The following is a 17,941-nucleotide window of genomic DNA, read 5'->3' on the forward strand; positions in this document are numbered from 1 at the left end:
ACCTTGTGATATACAGAGTATTGGTTGCAGTCCTGAGAATGGTCATGCCTTAGTAGTACGGCTAATTAGCACCAAGGTATGGACACTGTGGACCCACCATAACAAAGCTTAAAAGGAGGCCTTTAAAGAATCAAACTAAACTGAAGTATTTTAGCTGCATGCCAGAACAAAATCCAACACTCTTTATAAGAATACAACAAAATCCAGCACCCAACAGTGTAAAGTTTACAATGTCTAGCACCAATCAAAAATTACCACACGTACAGAGAAGCAGGAAAATAATAACAAAACCAGGAGAAAAGTCAATCAATAGAAACAAACCCAGAAATGACAGACAATGGACATATAGAACCAGGACTTTTAAACAAGTATGAAAATTTTTTAAATTACCTTGAAGGGAACCTTGACATAATGAGACACATATAAAAAAGACCAGAATGGGGGGGGGGCAACATTGGATGGCATAATCCACAGAAGAAAATATCAGTAAGCTCAAAGACACAGCAATAGAAACTACCCAAAATGAAGCATGAAGAGAAGGGCAGACTAGAGAAGATGGGCAATATCTGATTAGAGTCAGAAAAGGGAAGGAAAGAGAAGGGAGTAAGAAAAAAAAATTAAAGAAGTAAAAGCCAAACGCTTTCCATTCTTTTAACTATTTCTTCTGGTATTTATCTTCATGTTTCTAAACAACTTTATTATATTACTACTTCTAGATAGTTCAGTTTTAGATATTATCTACCAACTCCATACTATGGAAAATGAGAATATACGTTTCTTTTTCTCCCAGCCTTTCTTCCCAACACACATTCTGTATGCATACATACACACGGGCCTCTTCCCAATGTGGTTATGTCACTGGATTTAGGTATATTTCAAAGTTGTGTGTAGCTTTTTTTTTCCCCACCATTGTACCACATATATTTGTTTCCTTTTGTAATTTTTTGTTTTTCATGGAGCCAATATTTGTCTTGTTTTTTTATTACATAGTACTTGTTTGTTTATTTAAAAGATTTTATTTATTTATTTGAGAGAGAGCATGGACAGGGGGAGAGGCAGAGGGAGAGGGAGAAGCAGGCTCCCCACTGAGCAGGGAGCTCAATGCGGGGCTCAGTCCCGAGACCTGATCATGACCTGAGCCGAAGGCAGATGCTTAACTGATTGAGCCACCCAGGTGCCCCTTTTTAAATAATTTTCAAAAAGCTATTTTTTATTCCCTAATTATAATATCCTGTACTTGTTTTTATGAATGCATTTTTCTTCTGAGCTTATCATTTTTTCTTAGGTTTTATGTAATTTTTTTATTTAATGTTTTCTTCTGTCACTTGATTTTGCTCTTTCTTTTCAATTACCTTTTTCTCTTATAATTTCGGTCTTTTATGTTAGAAGCTTTACTCGTATGCTTAATGATCCTTGATATGTAAGGTACTCAAATCTGCTCAGAAGCTCTTTGTGCAGAGATAGAGCTTCCTGGGTAGTGGGTTTCACAGTTGGTATGAAGTGCTGGCTGTCTTCCATTGGGGGACCTCTGAGTATCAGTTGCTGCGAGTCTTTTTTTCTTGGGTTTATCACTTTCTCCAGAAAGAAACCCCTGCATGGGAGCTGAGCAGAGGAAGGAGGGATGAGGGCTCACTGTTCTAGAAGCAGACTTGCCCACCCCGTTTTGAGTGCCAACACCTCCCCCTGCCGTCCTGCTATCCCTGAGTCAGAGATGGCTCACTTGCTGCGAGTAAACCCCCAGGGTTCCGCCCAGGCTGAACTCAATGGCATTTTCTAGAGGTTGGTGAGAAGTAATCCAGCCATTGTGTCAGTCTGTATTGGCATTTTTCAGCATTCGCAAGATAACACCAGATTGGCTTCGGGAGTAAAATTGTGGCATTCCTCACAGTTGTTTCCTGGGTGATTTCCTTTGTGCTCAGGGCAGACCCCTGAAGGCCTCTTCCATCTCCCATCAGGTTGTAAATCAGGGTTTTTGTTCAGGTGGCATGTACCTGAGTACCCTTTGTCTGACTTAGTTATTCTTATCAAGTCATACAGTACCTTTTATTTTACAGTCGTACTTGTTAAAACTAGTTTCTGCCTTACCTGTTTCTGGAACTTACAAATCCTTTGCCAGTTAACGCAAGGCTTGGAAGTAGATCATGTGATTTCCTAGCAGACTTCTCTTCTAGTTTTTGTTTTATTTGGCTTTGCATTTAGTGGCCGTGTCAACTTACAACAGGGACCACTCTCCTAAGGTTAAAACATTTGCTTCATTCACACCGTAAAATTCCTAAATGCCATAGAGCATTAGCAGGTGATCCTAGTGTGTGCTTTTTTTTTTCTTAAAGATTTATTTATTCATTTTAGAGAGAGTGAGCGCGGGGTGGGGGGGGCGGGGGGTGCCAAAGGGAGAGAATCTCCAGCCAGACTCCCCATTGATCGCAGAGCCTAACGCGGGGCTCGAGCTCACAACCCCGCGATCATGACCTGAGCTGAAATCAAACGTGATGCTCAGTTGACTGAGCCACCCAGACGCCCCTGGTGAGTGCATTTATTCACTGTCGCTCACATGCCATCTTCAGTTTGCATCGTGATGCCTCTCTGGCCGAGCACCGGAGTACTGGACGGAACTTGTAGTTGCCAGAATCCTCATGCTATACCCTCTCTTCAGTTTAACGGAGGCTGCAAAGGTTTTCACAGTTTGCGAAAAACTTACTTGACCTGCTATGATCATCTTATTAGGGAATTTATGAGATTCATTACCCTTTGTAAGTTGAATGCAACCAAACATAAGGATTCTCTTAAGAATCTAATCATTCCTCTGTATGTTTTGTTTTGATCACTTCCACACACATGTGGGTGCTTACTATGCGGGTGGTGTAGGCTGAACTCAGGAAATGCAGGGGTGATGAGCACCCAGACCCTGTCCTCAAAAACCTGAGAGTCTTCTGGGTTGTTAAGATCATTTTTAGGCTTTTCTGTGATGGCCTGAAATTTTGTTTTATTTTTTATTTTTATTTATTTTTAAGATTTTATTTATTTGACAGAGCACAAGCAGAGGGAGAGAGAGAGAGAGAGAGAAGCAGGCTCCCTGCTGAGCAAGGAGCCTGATGTGGGACTCGATCCCAGGACTCTGGGATCATGACCCGGCCGAAGGCAGCTGCTTAACCAACTGAGCCACCCAGGTGTCCCGAATTTTTTTTTAATATCCTAATGAACAGATTTTTTTTTTTTAATACCCTGACAAACAGCCTTGAGGAAATCTTCATACTTAGATGAACTCCAGGGTAGTGTTTTAAGAATTAGTAATGTGTCACAGACTGGCACTAACTCTGGGATCCAGCCAGTGGTGTAAACTTGGGGAGAATTATTTTACCTCAGCATCTGTTTCTCATCTCTGAAATGATGGGTTGCGGCAAGTCGATCTCCTCATTTTTCTGTTTTTAATTATAAGGGCGGTGGTGCACTATGCTTTATAAGGACAGGTATGGGCGGTTGCTGCCCATGCTAGCAATCAGATTGGTGAAGTGGGGGCATGGATAGGAATATTTGCAAGCTATCCCTTGGTACTTTCTTCCAGGGGTTTTATCATGACATGTTCCCTGATCAGCAAAACCTTCTATTTCCTACCCACAGGCACCATCCGAGAATCTAGTAGCATTAGTAATTACTACTTGGAGGAATAAATAACTCCATGTTATTTTGTCAGAAGAAGGGAAATAACAGGAGCGCCCTAAGGAGGAAATTTACAAAAGATGAGATATAACACCCAACCAGGACATGAAATTTGCTGTATTATTTGTCTTTGGTCACTATTTTTGTTATAACTGGAAGGCTTGAGTAAAAGTAGCTTTAACAGTCAGAGGTTTATTAACTCACAAGCAGTCCCAACGCAGGGTACTTCTGTGTTCTTTAGTTCAGTGGCCCCACAGTGTCATCGACGACATGGTCTTTCCGCCTTCTTCTTTCATCCTCTGCATATTGTCTTTGTTCTTGGGCTCCTTCCTGCAGCCTCCAGATGGCCGCCATGGTTTCCGGCAGCACCTGAGAAAAGGCAGCTGGGAGAAGAGCTAAAGCTCCTCCCATGCGGTTTTTATTATGGATTTCCTTTACCAGAAGCCCCCCAGCAGACTTCTCTGAGTCCCGACTGGGAGAGGGTCACATGCTGATGTCTCTTCCCGCCATCGGCAAGGGGACAGGGATGATGACGGGCTTCACCCCTGGGGGCAGGGAAGGGTGGGGTCATTTACCTGGGCAAAGGGGTGGGGAACACCAAACCCGAATTAGGGTTCTTCAGCGAAGTGGAAGTAGAAGGTTGGGTTGGGAAGGGTGCTAGGTAGGCATTACTTAGAGTATTCTGGCATTAGGGATGAGAAGCAAAACTCTTTGTGAAGTTTAGTTTAAAACCATTTTTGTGGGTCTCTTTCCTGAATCCTTTTCTGGAAATGGTTAATGTTTTGAATGCAAAAGGCAGGGATTGGTGGGGGGCAGCGATGGAGTGGACTGGTTAGGTACCTGTCAGCTGGGGCACAAGGATGCGGTAATGTTTGAGGTCCGCACGCTCTTCGCCTCATCTGGTTCTCACAGCAGCCCTGCGAGGCACATTCTTTTATCGTCCCTGTGTTCCACATGAAGAAACTGAAGCTTTGTTAGGTTGAGTCACTTGCTCAGAGTTACTAGTTAGTGGCAGAACTGGTGTTAGATCCAGATCTGTCTGGCTCAAAGGCAGGTGCTTATTGTCTCCTGCCTGTCCGGTTCTTTTCAAGTCCATTTTGATACTCAATCTCATTTATTTCAGAGTCCTAATGTGTGGCTGTTTCACACCTATTTTTGGCAGTGACATAAATACTGAGAAAGGTGTCTTATGAACAGTCACTGAGCATATGGTAAAAGCAAATGTTCTCTCTTGGTGGGGTACCTGTGCTAGGGGATCGGGCGTGGTTGAGATTAGAAAGGGGCGCAGAGACTACGGGAAGTGGACAGCAGGACCGAGCACGCTGGCTTCTGCGTAATCAGTGCATGTTTGGAGGTGGGCCTCCTTGCTCTTCCGTGACCCTTTCTTTATGATGCCTCTCCCCCCACCTTCACCAGTTGGTTTTTATATTGGAATACATTTCATACACATGGACTTCAGGAGTAATTTTATCTCTAGACCTGGATCAGGCAATTTGCTTCTTGAAACATTTTCAGTAGTTAAGGACAATTTATGCAGTAAATAGTTGGGGGAAAATGTATCCAGAGCGATTTCTCACTCGATTGCTGTAATTCTTTGTGGTAAAGTACCCCCCCACCCCCACCCTGCCAAAAAAAAGTGGAGGGTAGAGGGGGTGAGTGCCAAGATGTACAGGAAAAACATCTAGCTTAGCATAGGTGCTGTTCTTGATACTGTTCTAATTCTCGAATACCCAAAAGTGACTTATCTTCGTTCCCTGGAGCCTCCATGTTCCACAGAGACCCAGGATACTTTCAGCTTCCAAATAACCTTCAGAACCCAGCTTCAAAGAGAGCTGTTCTAGACTGAGCTAGATCTAGCAGCAGATGCCTGATCTTGAGCCACATCCCAGAATTCCTTTGGATCCATTACATCATCCACCCCTTCACTGGCACCTACTGGGTCTGCCCAGTCCTGCTCTAGGCACTTAACTAACAAAATCCCTGACCTCGGGACCCCGTTCTAAGAGGGAAAGGGAATGAAGACATGGGATAGTGGTAAGCAATTTGAAAACAAACAAACAAAACAACAAACCACACACACAAATCCATCGATAGGAGGGAATTCCTTTTATCTTTCAGTGTTTTCCCCATTGCTTTTGACAAATTGTTGTGTCCTCTTGCCGTGGAAGACAGCACTGTCTCACATGAGAGACTTTACTGGTATTTTAACATTTACTGACCGATTCTCCACTTACTCTGTGTTTTTTTGTCTTTGTTTTCTCTGTTCTCTTTCTTTTCCATTCACCTAGTGTATCAATTAGCTAGTGCTGTGTAACAAACCACCCCAAAACATAATGGCTTAAAACAGCCACCATATTTATTTGGCTCCCAATTCTGTGGGTTGGCTGGGTAGATTTGGCCAGGAGAGTCCAGCCGATCTCTGCACCTGCAGTTGGCTGGACTGTCTACAGTGGTCTCGATCACAGTCTGTTAGTGGACAGGCGGTTGGCCTGAGAGGCAGCCCTGGGATATTGTTTTCTAACCACTTCAGGTGCATATCGTATGGCCCTGACAGCCAGCATGTCCCTTCTGGAGAAGTTGGAGGGCCTGCACTCCTCTGGATCCCCCACGACACATTAGGGGATGCAAGTTCTGGGGCCCCCAGGTGGGAATAAGGATGTTTAGTTGGAACTACAGGCTTCTGGCTACTGAGCTTATGATTCCAAAGTTGAAAGCTTAAGCATAATGTTTGACTTCTCAAGGAGAGTTTCCTGGATTGGGAAAAAAGTTGACTTTGGGTTATATTGAACTTGACTTTTGCAATCAGGGCTGTTGTGTTATTGTTTCTAACTTTAGAATCTCTGGATTGGAAGGGAGGGACAATAAGGGTCGTGAAGTGCGAGCACCCACCTGATACTTGAAACACCAGTGTCTGCTCGGGCCTCCTCCCCCAGGAGCCAGAGGGCTCACTGTGCCTCCCAGCAGCCCGCCTTCCCTAGCTGTCCTGGCTGGGGCCCTGGGGCCCCCTTCCTCACTGCTGAGGCCAAAGGGCCTCCTCTATACTAGTCCATCCAGAGTTTTCTTCACATTGCTCCAGATCATAGCTTTTTGGTTTTTTATTTTAAAACAGGAAAAATAGTTACCTGGTCTTAGATATCAAAGAAGCAATACCCTTATTAGTTATGATAGGATCAGACCAAAAGAATTATATTCTCAGTAGGTACATGAGAGAATATTTGAAATGTTTTTAAGCACCTGTTTGTACAAAGTGACCAGTTCAAATCGATCATATCTTTGGGTGATACCCAACATGCTGGTTTCTTAGGTGCTCACAATTTCAGTGGGTCTCAGGTGCCCATCTTAGTCCTTAAAACTCTGATCCCAGTTACAAGGGTTGAGGAATTCTGTGGCAGGTACAAAGATAAGGGTACTTCCTGAGGAGGAATATTATATTGTGTAGAAATTCCCGGATACAGAAGTAGATGGAATAATGTAATATGCCTCCGTGCACCAGCTTTAACAATCACCGGACAACCCCAAACTTGTTTTAAAGTCAGCCCTGGACATACTGTTCCTAAGAGGTCTTCTTGAAGACATTCCGAAGAAGGAACGCATGACTCTGGAACCCTAATGTTACCACTTTGATGATTGCTTCTGCCCGTGCCCCTGAAGGGACCACCAGTTTTCCCACACCCCTAATTGTCCTTCTCTTCTCCAGGGCCCAGTCATATATGCACAGTTAGACCACTCTGGCGGGCATCACAGTGACAAGATTAACAAGTCAGAGTCTGTGGTGTATGCGGACATCCGGAAAAATTAAGAGAAGACCCAGAACATATCCTAAGCAAGAAAAAAATGAAAGGGGACACTTATGCAGAAAATGTAGCCCATAACCACGTGTGGCCTTGGAGAGCTGGGCAAGGACAAGCACATGTTCATTCATGGAAGGAGAAAAAGATGTGTATAAAGGATATGTATAAATAATCTATTTAATCTGATATGGGGAACCAATGTTGCATGATGAAAAGATGGTATGATTCTCCATGTGTATAAATTGTCTTGCTGTTTTGTACTTTCTTTCAGGGTCCTTTACAGTTGGGGAAAGTCAGAAACATTCCTGTCGCTGTCATTTAGATGTGGTTGGCCTTCATGGAGATGGTAGCAGATCTTTAGTATTCCTGTAGACATGGCCCTTCTGTCTCAGGGCTTAATCAGTCTTTGCATTTATCGTGGTTGGAGAGTGGAGACACTGTCCTGGCATCGTGCCCAGGGTGGCCTCTAACAGAGGACCTCCACTAGCCGTGCCACTTGAACACAGTTCGAGACGTTTTCGTTGGTGTTTTGGTTTTTTGCTTTATATGTTGTGAGACTGACCTTAATGTTACACCCTTGATCATATCATTTGGTGGATTTGTCATAGCAAGACCAGCAAAGGATAAATGCCAAGGTCACCTCTTTCGAGGTACTTTTAGATCAATACCATATACGTAATTGAAGTAGGAACCCCAGGCCTTGCTTGAGGAGTACGGTGCCATTTGGAGAGTAAAAGGTACCACCACTTACATTCTTTGCCCAAGTCCTCCCTGCTTGAAATAAGGGTCCCCATACAGCCGAAGGAGAGGAGTTTCATTTCTTTTTAAGTAGGCACAAATTGGGATAATTACAAAGCCAGTCTGTGGCATCCCAGAGCTGTCTCTAGAGAACCGTCTTTTTAAAAGCTTCCGTCATGATTCCGGCGAGAGGTGGCATTGGTCACGGCTCTGTGATAGCTTCATGGGGCCTCAAAGGTTATAGATAGTCTAGATTTTTTAAGTCAGCAGGTAGGGTTATTAGCACTTCTGCTCTGGAAGTCTCTTCTCTGTTACTGTTTTGGTGTTTGGGGTGGGGTTTTTTTGGTTTTTCTTTTTTTGTTTTCACTCCCCCCCCACTTTTTCCCATTACGTGGAATTGATAAATAAGGAGGTGAGGGGAAATGGGGGTATCCTTTCCAAGAATTCATAGTCTTCACTGACTACCCTTCTTACCCCGTCTCGAGCCGATGAGTTTTTATCTTTTACTGGGAATGAAAAACATGGGGAAGATCAGCGAACACTTGTTTTTATTGTCATTCCCCCCTTTTTTCTGGATGATTTTAACAGAATTTCTTTTCCACTTAAAATTACGGGAAAGCCCCCCCGTCGGGCAGGATCCCGGCTAGCCGGGCACAGAGCACGTTCGGCCCGTGCTAGTTTTCCTGCCGCTGAGTCTCAGGCGCACCCGGAGCGGCTCGCTCTGCCTCCCCACCTGCTGTCACCTTCGTGCGGTGACTCCGAAGCCCACTTTGCAGAGCGCTCCCGAAGGGCACCGGGCGCAAAGCTGTGCACGAGCTGATATGGGGGTGCCCAGGGCTCGCCCCACACGTTTCTGCGAAGTGAGCGACTTCGCCGTGCCCCCGGAAACTTCCCTGCATCCATTCTGAGAACCGCAGGAGCCTCTAAAGCCCTGTGTGCGCGTGTGTGTTTGGGGGGGGCGGTGCTGGGATCGTCACCCTTCTTCCAGCTGATGATGGTGATGTTCTTGGTGAGCCTTTGCCACCCGAGAAGCGGACAGCTGACCAAGACCGCCGTAAGGTAGAAAGGACGCAAATTGCTGAGAGACCGAGGGGGTGCCTTCGTCTGTGTCATGTTTCCTTGAGTCCTTTTTTACAGAGAAAAGGGGCATTGTCCTTTTTCTTCACAGGTCCTGCGAATAAAGTAGACGTTCCTAACACGTCCTGAGAGCGACAGTCCCGGTTCCTCCTTTCCTTGCGAGGACGGGTGCTTGGGAAGCTGCCACCCGGGGCGTCCAGCGCAACCTGGCGCTGACAGCTGCCTCCTTGGCCCTGGGGCTTTCTCCTAACTGCCTCTGGATTTTTTGGCCCTTTCTCTTGCGACCCAGTGTCCCCATGCCTGGCCACAAATGACAACAGTCGGGTTGCTTTCAGCTAGCAGAGCTGCCCTTCCCACGTCTAATTAGTGGCAGAAGGAGACCTTTTAGCGTTCTGTGTGATCAGGGGCCACCTAGAAGCGATTACTTAAGAGGTGAAAATCCCAAACCACCTGTAGGTTTTCAGTGGCAATGTATCCAGCTAGGGAAAAACCATCGAGTTCATTGTTATTTTTTGTTTTTTTTTCCTTCTTCAAAATTGTTGTACTTTTGTGGATATTTTAATACATCTTTTTCAATTACTGAATTGTGTCATGTGCTCATTTTTAACCAAGTAGAAAAAGAGATGAAAGCCTTTTCATTCACGCCACTCGGGTCCCACTGGCCTCCTCATTCTTCAGGAACACCACACATTGCCAGCTTCAGGCCCTTTGCCCCTGCTGTCCCCTCTGCCTGGAGCTCACGTTCGGCACTTCTTTGGGTGGTTTGCTCCCTCCCTTCCTATAAGTCTCCGCTCACCTCAGAGAGACCTTCTGCCATATATAAAAGAGCAGCCTCACCCCCTCCCCTGGCTCCCCAGCCCCCTCAGGCTCACTCTGTTTCTCCTTCTGTCCAACTGTACATATGCTTGTCTGTTTGTTGGAGCACGAGCCCCAGAGCTTTGCTGTTCTGTTCGCGGCTCCATCTTCAGTGCGTGGACTAGTACGTGGCGCTTGGCAGGGGCTCAACAAGTGTTGACCAATTGGATGATGGATGTTATTCATTCAACACATTTATATCGAGAACTGTCCTGCCCCAGGCGGTATGCCAAGCATGAGAAAATAAAATGAACAAGACAAGGAGCTCTGTCTTGGCAAGGACCTTGCCACAGAGTAGGGGTAACAGGACATAACAGTAATAACTAGTAGCTACTAAGTACTTGCTGTATGCCAGGCACTCTGCATAGCATGATGGACGGTACGCGAGTACTAATCTTAAACCCACTCTTAGTTAGTTAGTTTAAGATTTTATTTATCTGATGGGCACCTGGGTGGCTCAGATGGTTAAGCGTCTGCCTTCGGCTCAGGTCATGATCCCAGGTCCTGGGATCGAGCCCCGCGTCGGGCTCCCTGCTCCGCAGGAAGCCTGCTTCTCCCTCTCCCACCCCTCCGCTTGTGTTCCCTTGCTGTGTCTCTCTCTATCAAATAAATAAAATCTTTTTTTTTAAAGATTGTATTTATTCATAAGAGAGCGAGAGAGAGAGAGGCAGAGGGAGAAGCAGGCTTCCCGCGGAGCGGGGAGCCCGATGCAGGACTCGATCCCAGGACCTGGGATCATGACCTGAGCCGAAGGCAGACGCTTAACCATCTGAGCCACCCAGGCGCCCCGCCAAGCCTTGTTCTTAAACACGGTGCCCTGTGGCCTAGCTCACCAAAATAAACAAACAAAAGAACTTCTTCCTTATTCAAATCAATGTGCTGTGTGCCTGAAATGCAGTTTTCAGTGTTCTGAGGAGCTAGGTGGGGGTGAAGTGAGGGAGGTGGTTGTATAGACACAGGCCCAGGGGCCTTGACCTCAGTTTGGAAGACAGTATGGTGACAGTCTGTTCAGAGCTGTGTCACGAATAATGTCTAATAAGCAGTGATGTTTTCTAGGGAGTTATTAAATTTGGTAAATTACCACGGAGGCCCAAGCCCCTGGCTCGCATACCTCCATGCTCCGTGGAGTGGGAGAGGAAAAGTTAGGGCCGTTGGGATCACCTGTGGGAGTGGATCTCCCGTGAGCCGCATCCATCACATGTGATGCGGCAAAAAGAAGAGAGACGCCTCCCTCCTCGCGTGGAGGCAGAAGTACTGGGGAGTTGCCTCCTGCTGGGGCTCTGGTTTCCAAGCTGCACGGGGAACATGCCAGCCAAATACGTACTCGTTATTTCCGAGGGCGGCCACAGCCCCAGGCGGGCTGGTTCGGCCGTGTTTAAGAGGATCTCTTCCCCGCTTGAAGCTGAACGCTCCCTCCTGATCCTTCTGGATGATTCCGGTGCTAACCAGGTTGGATTTAGGGCCCGATGACTTAATCCTCCCAACTGCCTGTGACGGTTGAGGGAACATTCTCTTAGAGGAGGCAAGTGGCATTTGTAGTTGGTGGAGGTGGTGCGAGGAACCGTCTGATTTTATGGCAGGTTCCCACATGTACACATCGTTCCTGTATGTTCAAGATCTTTTATTATGGAGAATTTCAAACAGGCACGAAAGAGAATAGTAAAACCCACTTCCACATATCCGTCGTCAGTGATTGCTTCATCCACTCCTTTGTTCTTTTTCCTTTTTTCTGAATTATTTGAAGACAAATCCCAAAACATGTCAGTTCACCTGACATTCTTTTGGGCATCTTTAAAAATATGTAAATTTTCTTCCATAACCATAATGTCACATGTAACAAACTTTTTTAAGGTTTATTTATTTATGAGAGAGTGCGCACGTGCAGGGTGAGGGGCAGAGGAAGAGCTCTGAGCCAGACACAGGCTTGATCCCATGACCCAGAGATCAAGACCTGAGCAGAAACCAAGAGGCCAATGCTCAACTGACAAAGCCACCCAGGCGCGCCCAACAGAAACGTTTAAAGAAAAACCACACATTAAAAAAAAAAAAATGAAATCTTGCCATTTGCAATGACATGGATGGTACTAGAGAGTGTTATGCTAAGTGAAATAAGTCAATCAGAGAAAGACAATTATATGATCTCACTGATATGTGGAATTTAAGAAACAGAACAGCAGATCATAGGGGAAGAGAGGAAAAAATAAAATGAGACGAAACCAGAGAGGGAGACAAACCATAAGAGAGACGCTTAATCAAAGGAAACAAACTGAGGGTTGCTGGAGGGGAGAGGGGTGGAGGGATGGGGTAACTGGGTGATGGACATTAAGGGGGGCATGTGATGTAATGAGCACTGGGTGTTATATAAGACTGATGAATCACAGGCCTGTACCCCTGAAACTAATACATCATATGTTAATTGAATTAAAATTAAGAAAAAACACCTTTAAACAAATAATTCCTTGACTATAGGGCGCCTGGGTGGCTCAGTCGGTTGAGCGTCTGCCTTCAGCTCGGGTCATGATCCCAGGGTCCTGGGATCGAGCCCCGCCTGGGCCTCCCTGCTCCTCGGGGAGTCTGCTTGTCCCTCTCCCTCTGCTCGTGCTGTCTCTCTCACTCTCAAATAAATAAAATCTTTAAAAAAATAATAATTCCTTGATTTCATCTAAAACCTAGTTCATACTCAAACTTCCCCTTGTCTCAAAAATGGCATTTTATAAATGGTTTCTTCAAATCAGGATCCAGACACGGCCCCAGTAATGATGTCGTGCCTCTTCCGGAAACAAAGACGGGACCATAGTACCCTGCAGTTCGCTGTCTTCCCTCAGCATTGTGTCTGAGAAGCTTCCGTGCGAGCGCAGGGAAAAGTAGGCCGTTGGCCATTAACTACACCCAGGGGGCCTTCTCTTGGGTAGATGCACCATATTTTAAACCATTTCTGACTTCCTGGATACTTGTTTCTAGTTGTCTTGTTTTAGTCCATCCCAAGCGGTCCTGTAATTGTCACTCATTCTCATGAACTAGTAAAGAAGAAAGGCAAATGTAAATTATTTGCAGCTCCGGAGCAGCAGAACAGGATGAGACGCGTCCTCCTGGCCCCTGGAAAGGGGATGTGAGAGTGACAGTGGTGGCCCTCCAGCGCACTCCCCCATCACATCCTTCCTAACGCCACCGGGGCTGGCCCAAGGGCCACTGACGGGGCTGTAAGGACAAGAGTTGGGGGCAGGGGGCAGGCGGGAGCTCTAGCATCTACAGGGGACCTGGCTGTGTTTACAAGAAAGGAAACGCAAACCTTTCTAGCCCCCAGAGTCCCGGACGAGCTGCCGCTTCCAGCTTCCCTTTCCTCCTGCAAACAGGATGTTCAACTTTGTCCCCTCTCGGCTCAGGTTCGGGTTTGATCGTCCATCCGTTCCTTCCCTGGGAGCCTCGTGGCCCGCGCCTGCAGTGCTCCTCAACATAAGCAAGGGCTGGGTTCTTTTCTTTTCTTTTAAGCTCCACAATTGCGAAGAGGAAGTCTGGCAGGTTTAAGATTCCCACATTGGCTTTGGAGCCCTGCCCTCCAGTGCTGTGTGGTGGACACATTTGGGGCTCACTTTGCCCTCCTGTGCCCAAATCACCGCTCTCCTGAGGGAATGGGGGACAGGGGCGAGCTAAGGCCAGCTTGCTGAGGGCCTGAGGTTTGCCCTCCCCTGCCACGGACTCCAAGGACACTGAGCTTTGACTCTAGATCCATTCTCGGGTCTTTTTCTGGCTCTGAATGGGGTTCTTTTTTTAACAACACAGTGTCTTCCAACTCGATAAAAGAAACATAAATGTTTATTTTGTAGGGAATCTCTTAAAATGTACAAGAGACCCAGAGGAATGCGGAGCGTGGCGCAGAGAAGCCCCACCCTGGCTCTCGCGGGCCCCGCGGAACCCCAGAGGGTTTGTTTCTAACGTGTCTGGACGTTTCTAGCTGAGTAAAAGCCCCAGCCTTTTCTGCGCCTAAGCCGTTCCTGAAGCTGGTTGCTCTGCCAGAGGGAGATGTGTTTCTGAAAAGCTTGCCCCGGGGATTTTGGTCCCAAAGAAGGTGAAATATCCGCGGGCCACGTGGGTGCTGGTGGCCAGCACGGGCCACGCCGAGCTCCGGGGTTCAAGCCTGTGAAACAGCACCGCGCCCCGGGGAAAGGAGTGCACGCAGAGGGCGAGGCGTGAATCCCTCTGACACATGCAGGCGCCTCAGGACAGGCAGGCCTGGGGAGAGCAGGCCGAACTAAATGACTTAATGTTGGCTAAGTGAGGTTGAGCAAGAGCGAAGAAAGCCCACAGGAGGGAAGCAAGCAGGAGAGCTCACACCTGGCTGGAAATAACTGGCCTCCTTCCCATGAGAGAAAGTGCAAGATTTGGCTCCCTATTGAACATTGTCTATTGCAATTCATTCCGGGCTTTTAGACGAGGACTGTTCCAGGGTTCCCCCGCGTGCCTCCTCCTGCAGGTCAGCAGGCATGCATTCGACTCGTTGCAAAATGCAATCCCTTCCCCTGGAGGCCAAGGCAGATAGGGAGGAGGGTAGAGGTATAAAGCAGCCTAGCTGATGTATGACCCGGCCGTTAGATGAACATCAGAGCTGTTGTGAAGCACTAGTCTGGCATCCTGGAATCCCATTAGATGGAGAAATACATCTTGATAAGAGGTTTAGCCTACCCAGCGTGATACATTTTCTCTTACATACTAATAACTCCCCTCTGATCCAAGCTGGTATTATTCTTTGCTATACAGATGTTCCCGATCAATGTTTGGAGGTTCCGCCTTGGCATTTTAAGGTTAATGAAGTTACTGCACTGTGCTATATGGTAGCCAGTGGCCACATGCAGCCATTGACATTGAAATTATTTAAAATTAAATAGAACTTAAAATTCAGATCCTCAGTCACACTAGCCACACTTCAAGTGCTCAGTAGCTACATGTGGTATTGGAGTGTATTGGACAAGTGCAGAGATGGAACCTTCCCTTCGTCACAGAAAGTTCTGCTGGACAGCGCTGGCGAAGACCTTGCAGGGGCGGGCAGACTTTTCCTAAGCTGCACCGCCCACACGCTCACAAGACTGGTGAAGGCCGTTCCAGTTGGAGGGGACAGCCCAAATGTTCAGGCTGGGGGAGGGGGGTGGGGAGAGAGAGAGAGAGAGAGAGAGAGAGAGAGAGAGGCCAGTGTGATTGCATCAGACTTGGCAGGGAGCCAAGCCTCGAAAGCCTTGCAGTCTGGGCTAAGAAACTGGGATGTTGTCCTGAAGGCAAAGAGTTTTAGGCAGAGGAGTAGTAAACAGGGATTTGCAGGTGAGCAAGCTCACCCTGCCAGTTGGTGGGGGGGTGACAATCTGAATTCATCGGAGCAATTCATTATGTGGTTGTTGCGGAGCTCAGTCACACACCAACTGGATTTTCCGCAGCAGTGGGAATGGAGATGGCCAGGAGGGTCTGAGGAGGGTTAGGGAGAATGGGAAAGGGCTTTGGCAGAATATAGTGACTGGGGGGGCGGGGAGGGACGGCTGGAGAGAGAACACTGGAGATGAGCAGTGACCAGCACCACTAAGAGATGGGAAGCCGGGTCGCCAGGAAGTGATCCTGAGGGCGCTGGGGCTAGGGCGGAGGCAAGAGGGAATGATGTAATAGTCCGTTCAGAAAGCCCCGGGAAGACACAAGTGCTTGAAACTCCCCCAGTCCCTGCTTGACTGGGCTTCTCCCTACATATTTGTTACTTGTGAGCAACCTCCTTGAAAAGCCAATCCAAGATTTCTAAATGTTCTGCCTCCTCCAGTATCTCTCAAATCAAAGACCCGACTTCTGTCTCCACTGCCCCTTCTCTACTGCAGACCATCCTAATTCCAGGTCTACAGACAGCAACTACCTCCCAGCCTTCATGTGGGCCCAGCTCCCTTCCATCCCACGGTCCACAAAGGGGTGGTCTTTCTAAAATCAGAAATGTGGTCCACGCACTTCCTCAGTAGTCAGTGCCTCCCGTAGGGCCGGCAGGATAAGGGCCCAACCCCTAAGCCGCCCGGACCACCAGGCCTTTAGCGATGCCGACCCCACCCGCCTTCCAGGTCCTCATCACACCTGCCCGGCTCAGTGGAGCTCCGTTCCGACCACGTGGGAGGCCCGGGCTCTCCCTGGCCTCCACAACTTCTCCAGCATTGAATACCAGCCCAGCCTGGCAAGTCTTCCCCTGGCTGAGTCCTCTTTCTTCTTCCAGGAAGCTTCCTAGAAAGCCGAAGGTAGTCGCTTAACCGGCTGAGCCACCCCAGGCTCCCCTGGACCCTGAATTTTAATTGCCTGTTTGTTCCCTCTGCAGAATTGAGTGCCTCACCTGAATTAACTCGTATCAACCTTTTAAGGTGGATACTATTATCATCCCCATTTTAAAACAAAGGAACTGCCCCCACAAAGAGGTTAACTTGTCCAAGGACACAAAGCTAGCAACTGGCAGTATGGAGATCCAACCAGTGAGGTCCCGGACCCACACGTGTCACCACCATGCAGACGGGTCCTTTTCCGTCCTTTCAGCCCCGGCACAGATCCCGGCCACTGCTGCCGATGCTAAATAACTTTTGTTCATCTCCATGAGGGTCCACACAGTTTATTCATTCAGTAAATAATAGGTTCCTACTTCTCAGGGTGCCTGTAAGAGTGAACTTGAGATGATCAAATGAAAATGTTAATACGTTCATCAATTTGCAAGCACTTTCTGAGCACTTCCTGTCTGCTCAGGCACTGGGCCCGGGCCTGGAGGTAGAGAATGATGACAGAGCCCCTGCCCTCCAGGAGTTCAGGGACTTGCCAGAGGAGGGGTCAAGGGCTCATGTTCAAAAAAAAAAAAAAAGGAGATATCATCTCTTCTCCATTCCTCCTGAAGCCTTCGTGGATTAGGTGCCTTCTCCTAAAAGGAATTCACCGAATCTACCTTCTCCAGCTTTGCTGCGGGAGGTGGCCAGAGCCGCCGCTGTGGAAGCGGAAGTGGTTTTAAGGGTCTCAAGACGCGAGCCCGTAGCTGGACCAGAACTTCTGTCCCTGCGGCGGCGGCAGCCGCGGCCACAGCCAGGAGGCGCTGCTGCCATCTGCTGGCCGGAGAGGGGACGCGCCCGCGCCCGTCCTGTTGGTGGGAGGCGGAATCGCAGCCCGAGCGGGACGCAGAGCCGGGTCGCTGCCGCAGTGTTGTTTATCCTGGACGCGAGGAAAGTGACAGGAAGGTCACATAACTGGTCTGCGGCATGGTCGGGACCGGAAACCAAGTGCAGGGCTCCTACAAACCTGGTGCTCTCTCCTCTGGACTCGGGCGCGGGCCGACCTTCGCAATGCAGTCTGGGAGTTGCAGAGCTGCCCTTCCAGTAACCGCCGGCCCGCCTTCTCCCCGTCCGCCTTCTCCAGCCTCGCCCGGGCTGTGCTTGGGCTTGCTCAGAAGCCAGTCAGATAAAGGGAAAGAAGCTTTTGAAGTTTGGGGGAAGGAAGGATTGTGGGCACCCTCACATCCCAGCTCCTCACCGGAGGCTTTTGTCTTCTGGTTCTAGTCATTTAATGGCAGGCCCTGCCCCAGGCCCGGGGATATAGGGGTGAGGGTGGGGCGTGCGTAGGGAGGAGGGCACACTCACCTCCAGGACAGCGCAGCCTCTGTGGAATGGGCCCCCAGACGCTCGGCCCACATCTCCTATAAGATCCAAACACCTCTTTGTTTTGGCCAAGCCGCGCTCACAGGGGTCCTCATGTGCACGCCCAGGCTGTCCTACACACCCACCCGTCTTCCCCCCCGCTTGCCCTCCACCCACTCCAGGAAGGGACAGTGTAACCAAAATGAC

The 17,941-nt window shown here is 48.2% G+C and overlaps 1 protein-coding gene across 1 annotated transcript in view; it reads left to right on the forward strand.

The window, feature by feature from the left end:
• Nucleotides 1-9,839, forward strand: part of MPZL1 (myelin protein zero like 1) — a 59,716-nt gene extending 49,877 nt beyond the window's left edge. Inside the window, exon 6 of the mRNA XM_025878000.2 lies at nt 7,355-9,839. Coding sequence (XP_025733785.1) covers nt 7,355-7,456 — 102 coding nt within the window. The 3' untranslated portion in view covers nt 7,457-9,839. The remainder of the gene's footprint in view (nt 1-7,354) is intronic.
• Nucleotides 9,840-17,941: the final 8,102 nt, after the last annotated feature.

This window comes from Callorhinus ursinus, unplaced genomic scaffold, assembly GCF_003265705.2.
Source record: "Callorhinus ursinus isolate GAN/ISIS: 27379988/994484 unplaced genomic scaffold, GSC_fseal_2.0 scaffold13, whole genome shotgun sequence".
In the NCBI taxonomy this organism is placed as follows: domain Eukaryota; kingdom Metazoa; phylum Chordata; class Mammalia; order Carnivora; family Otariidae; genus Callorhinus; species Callorhinus ursinus.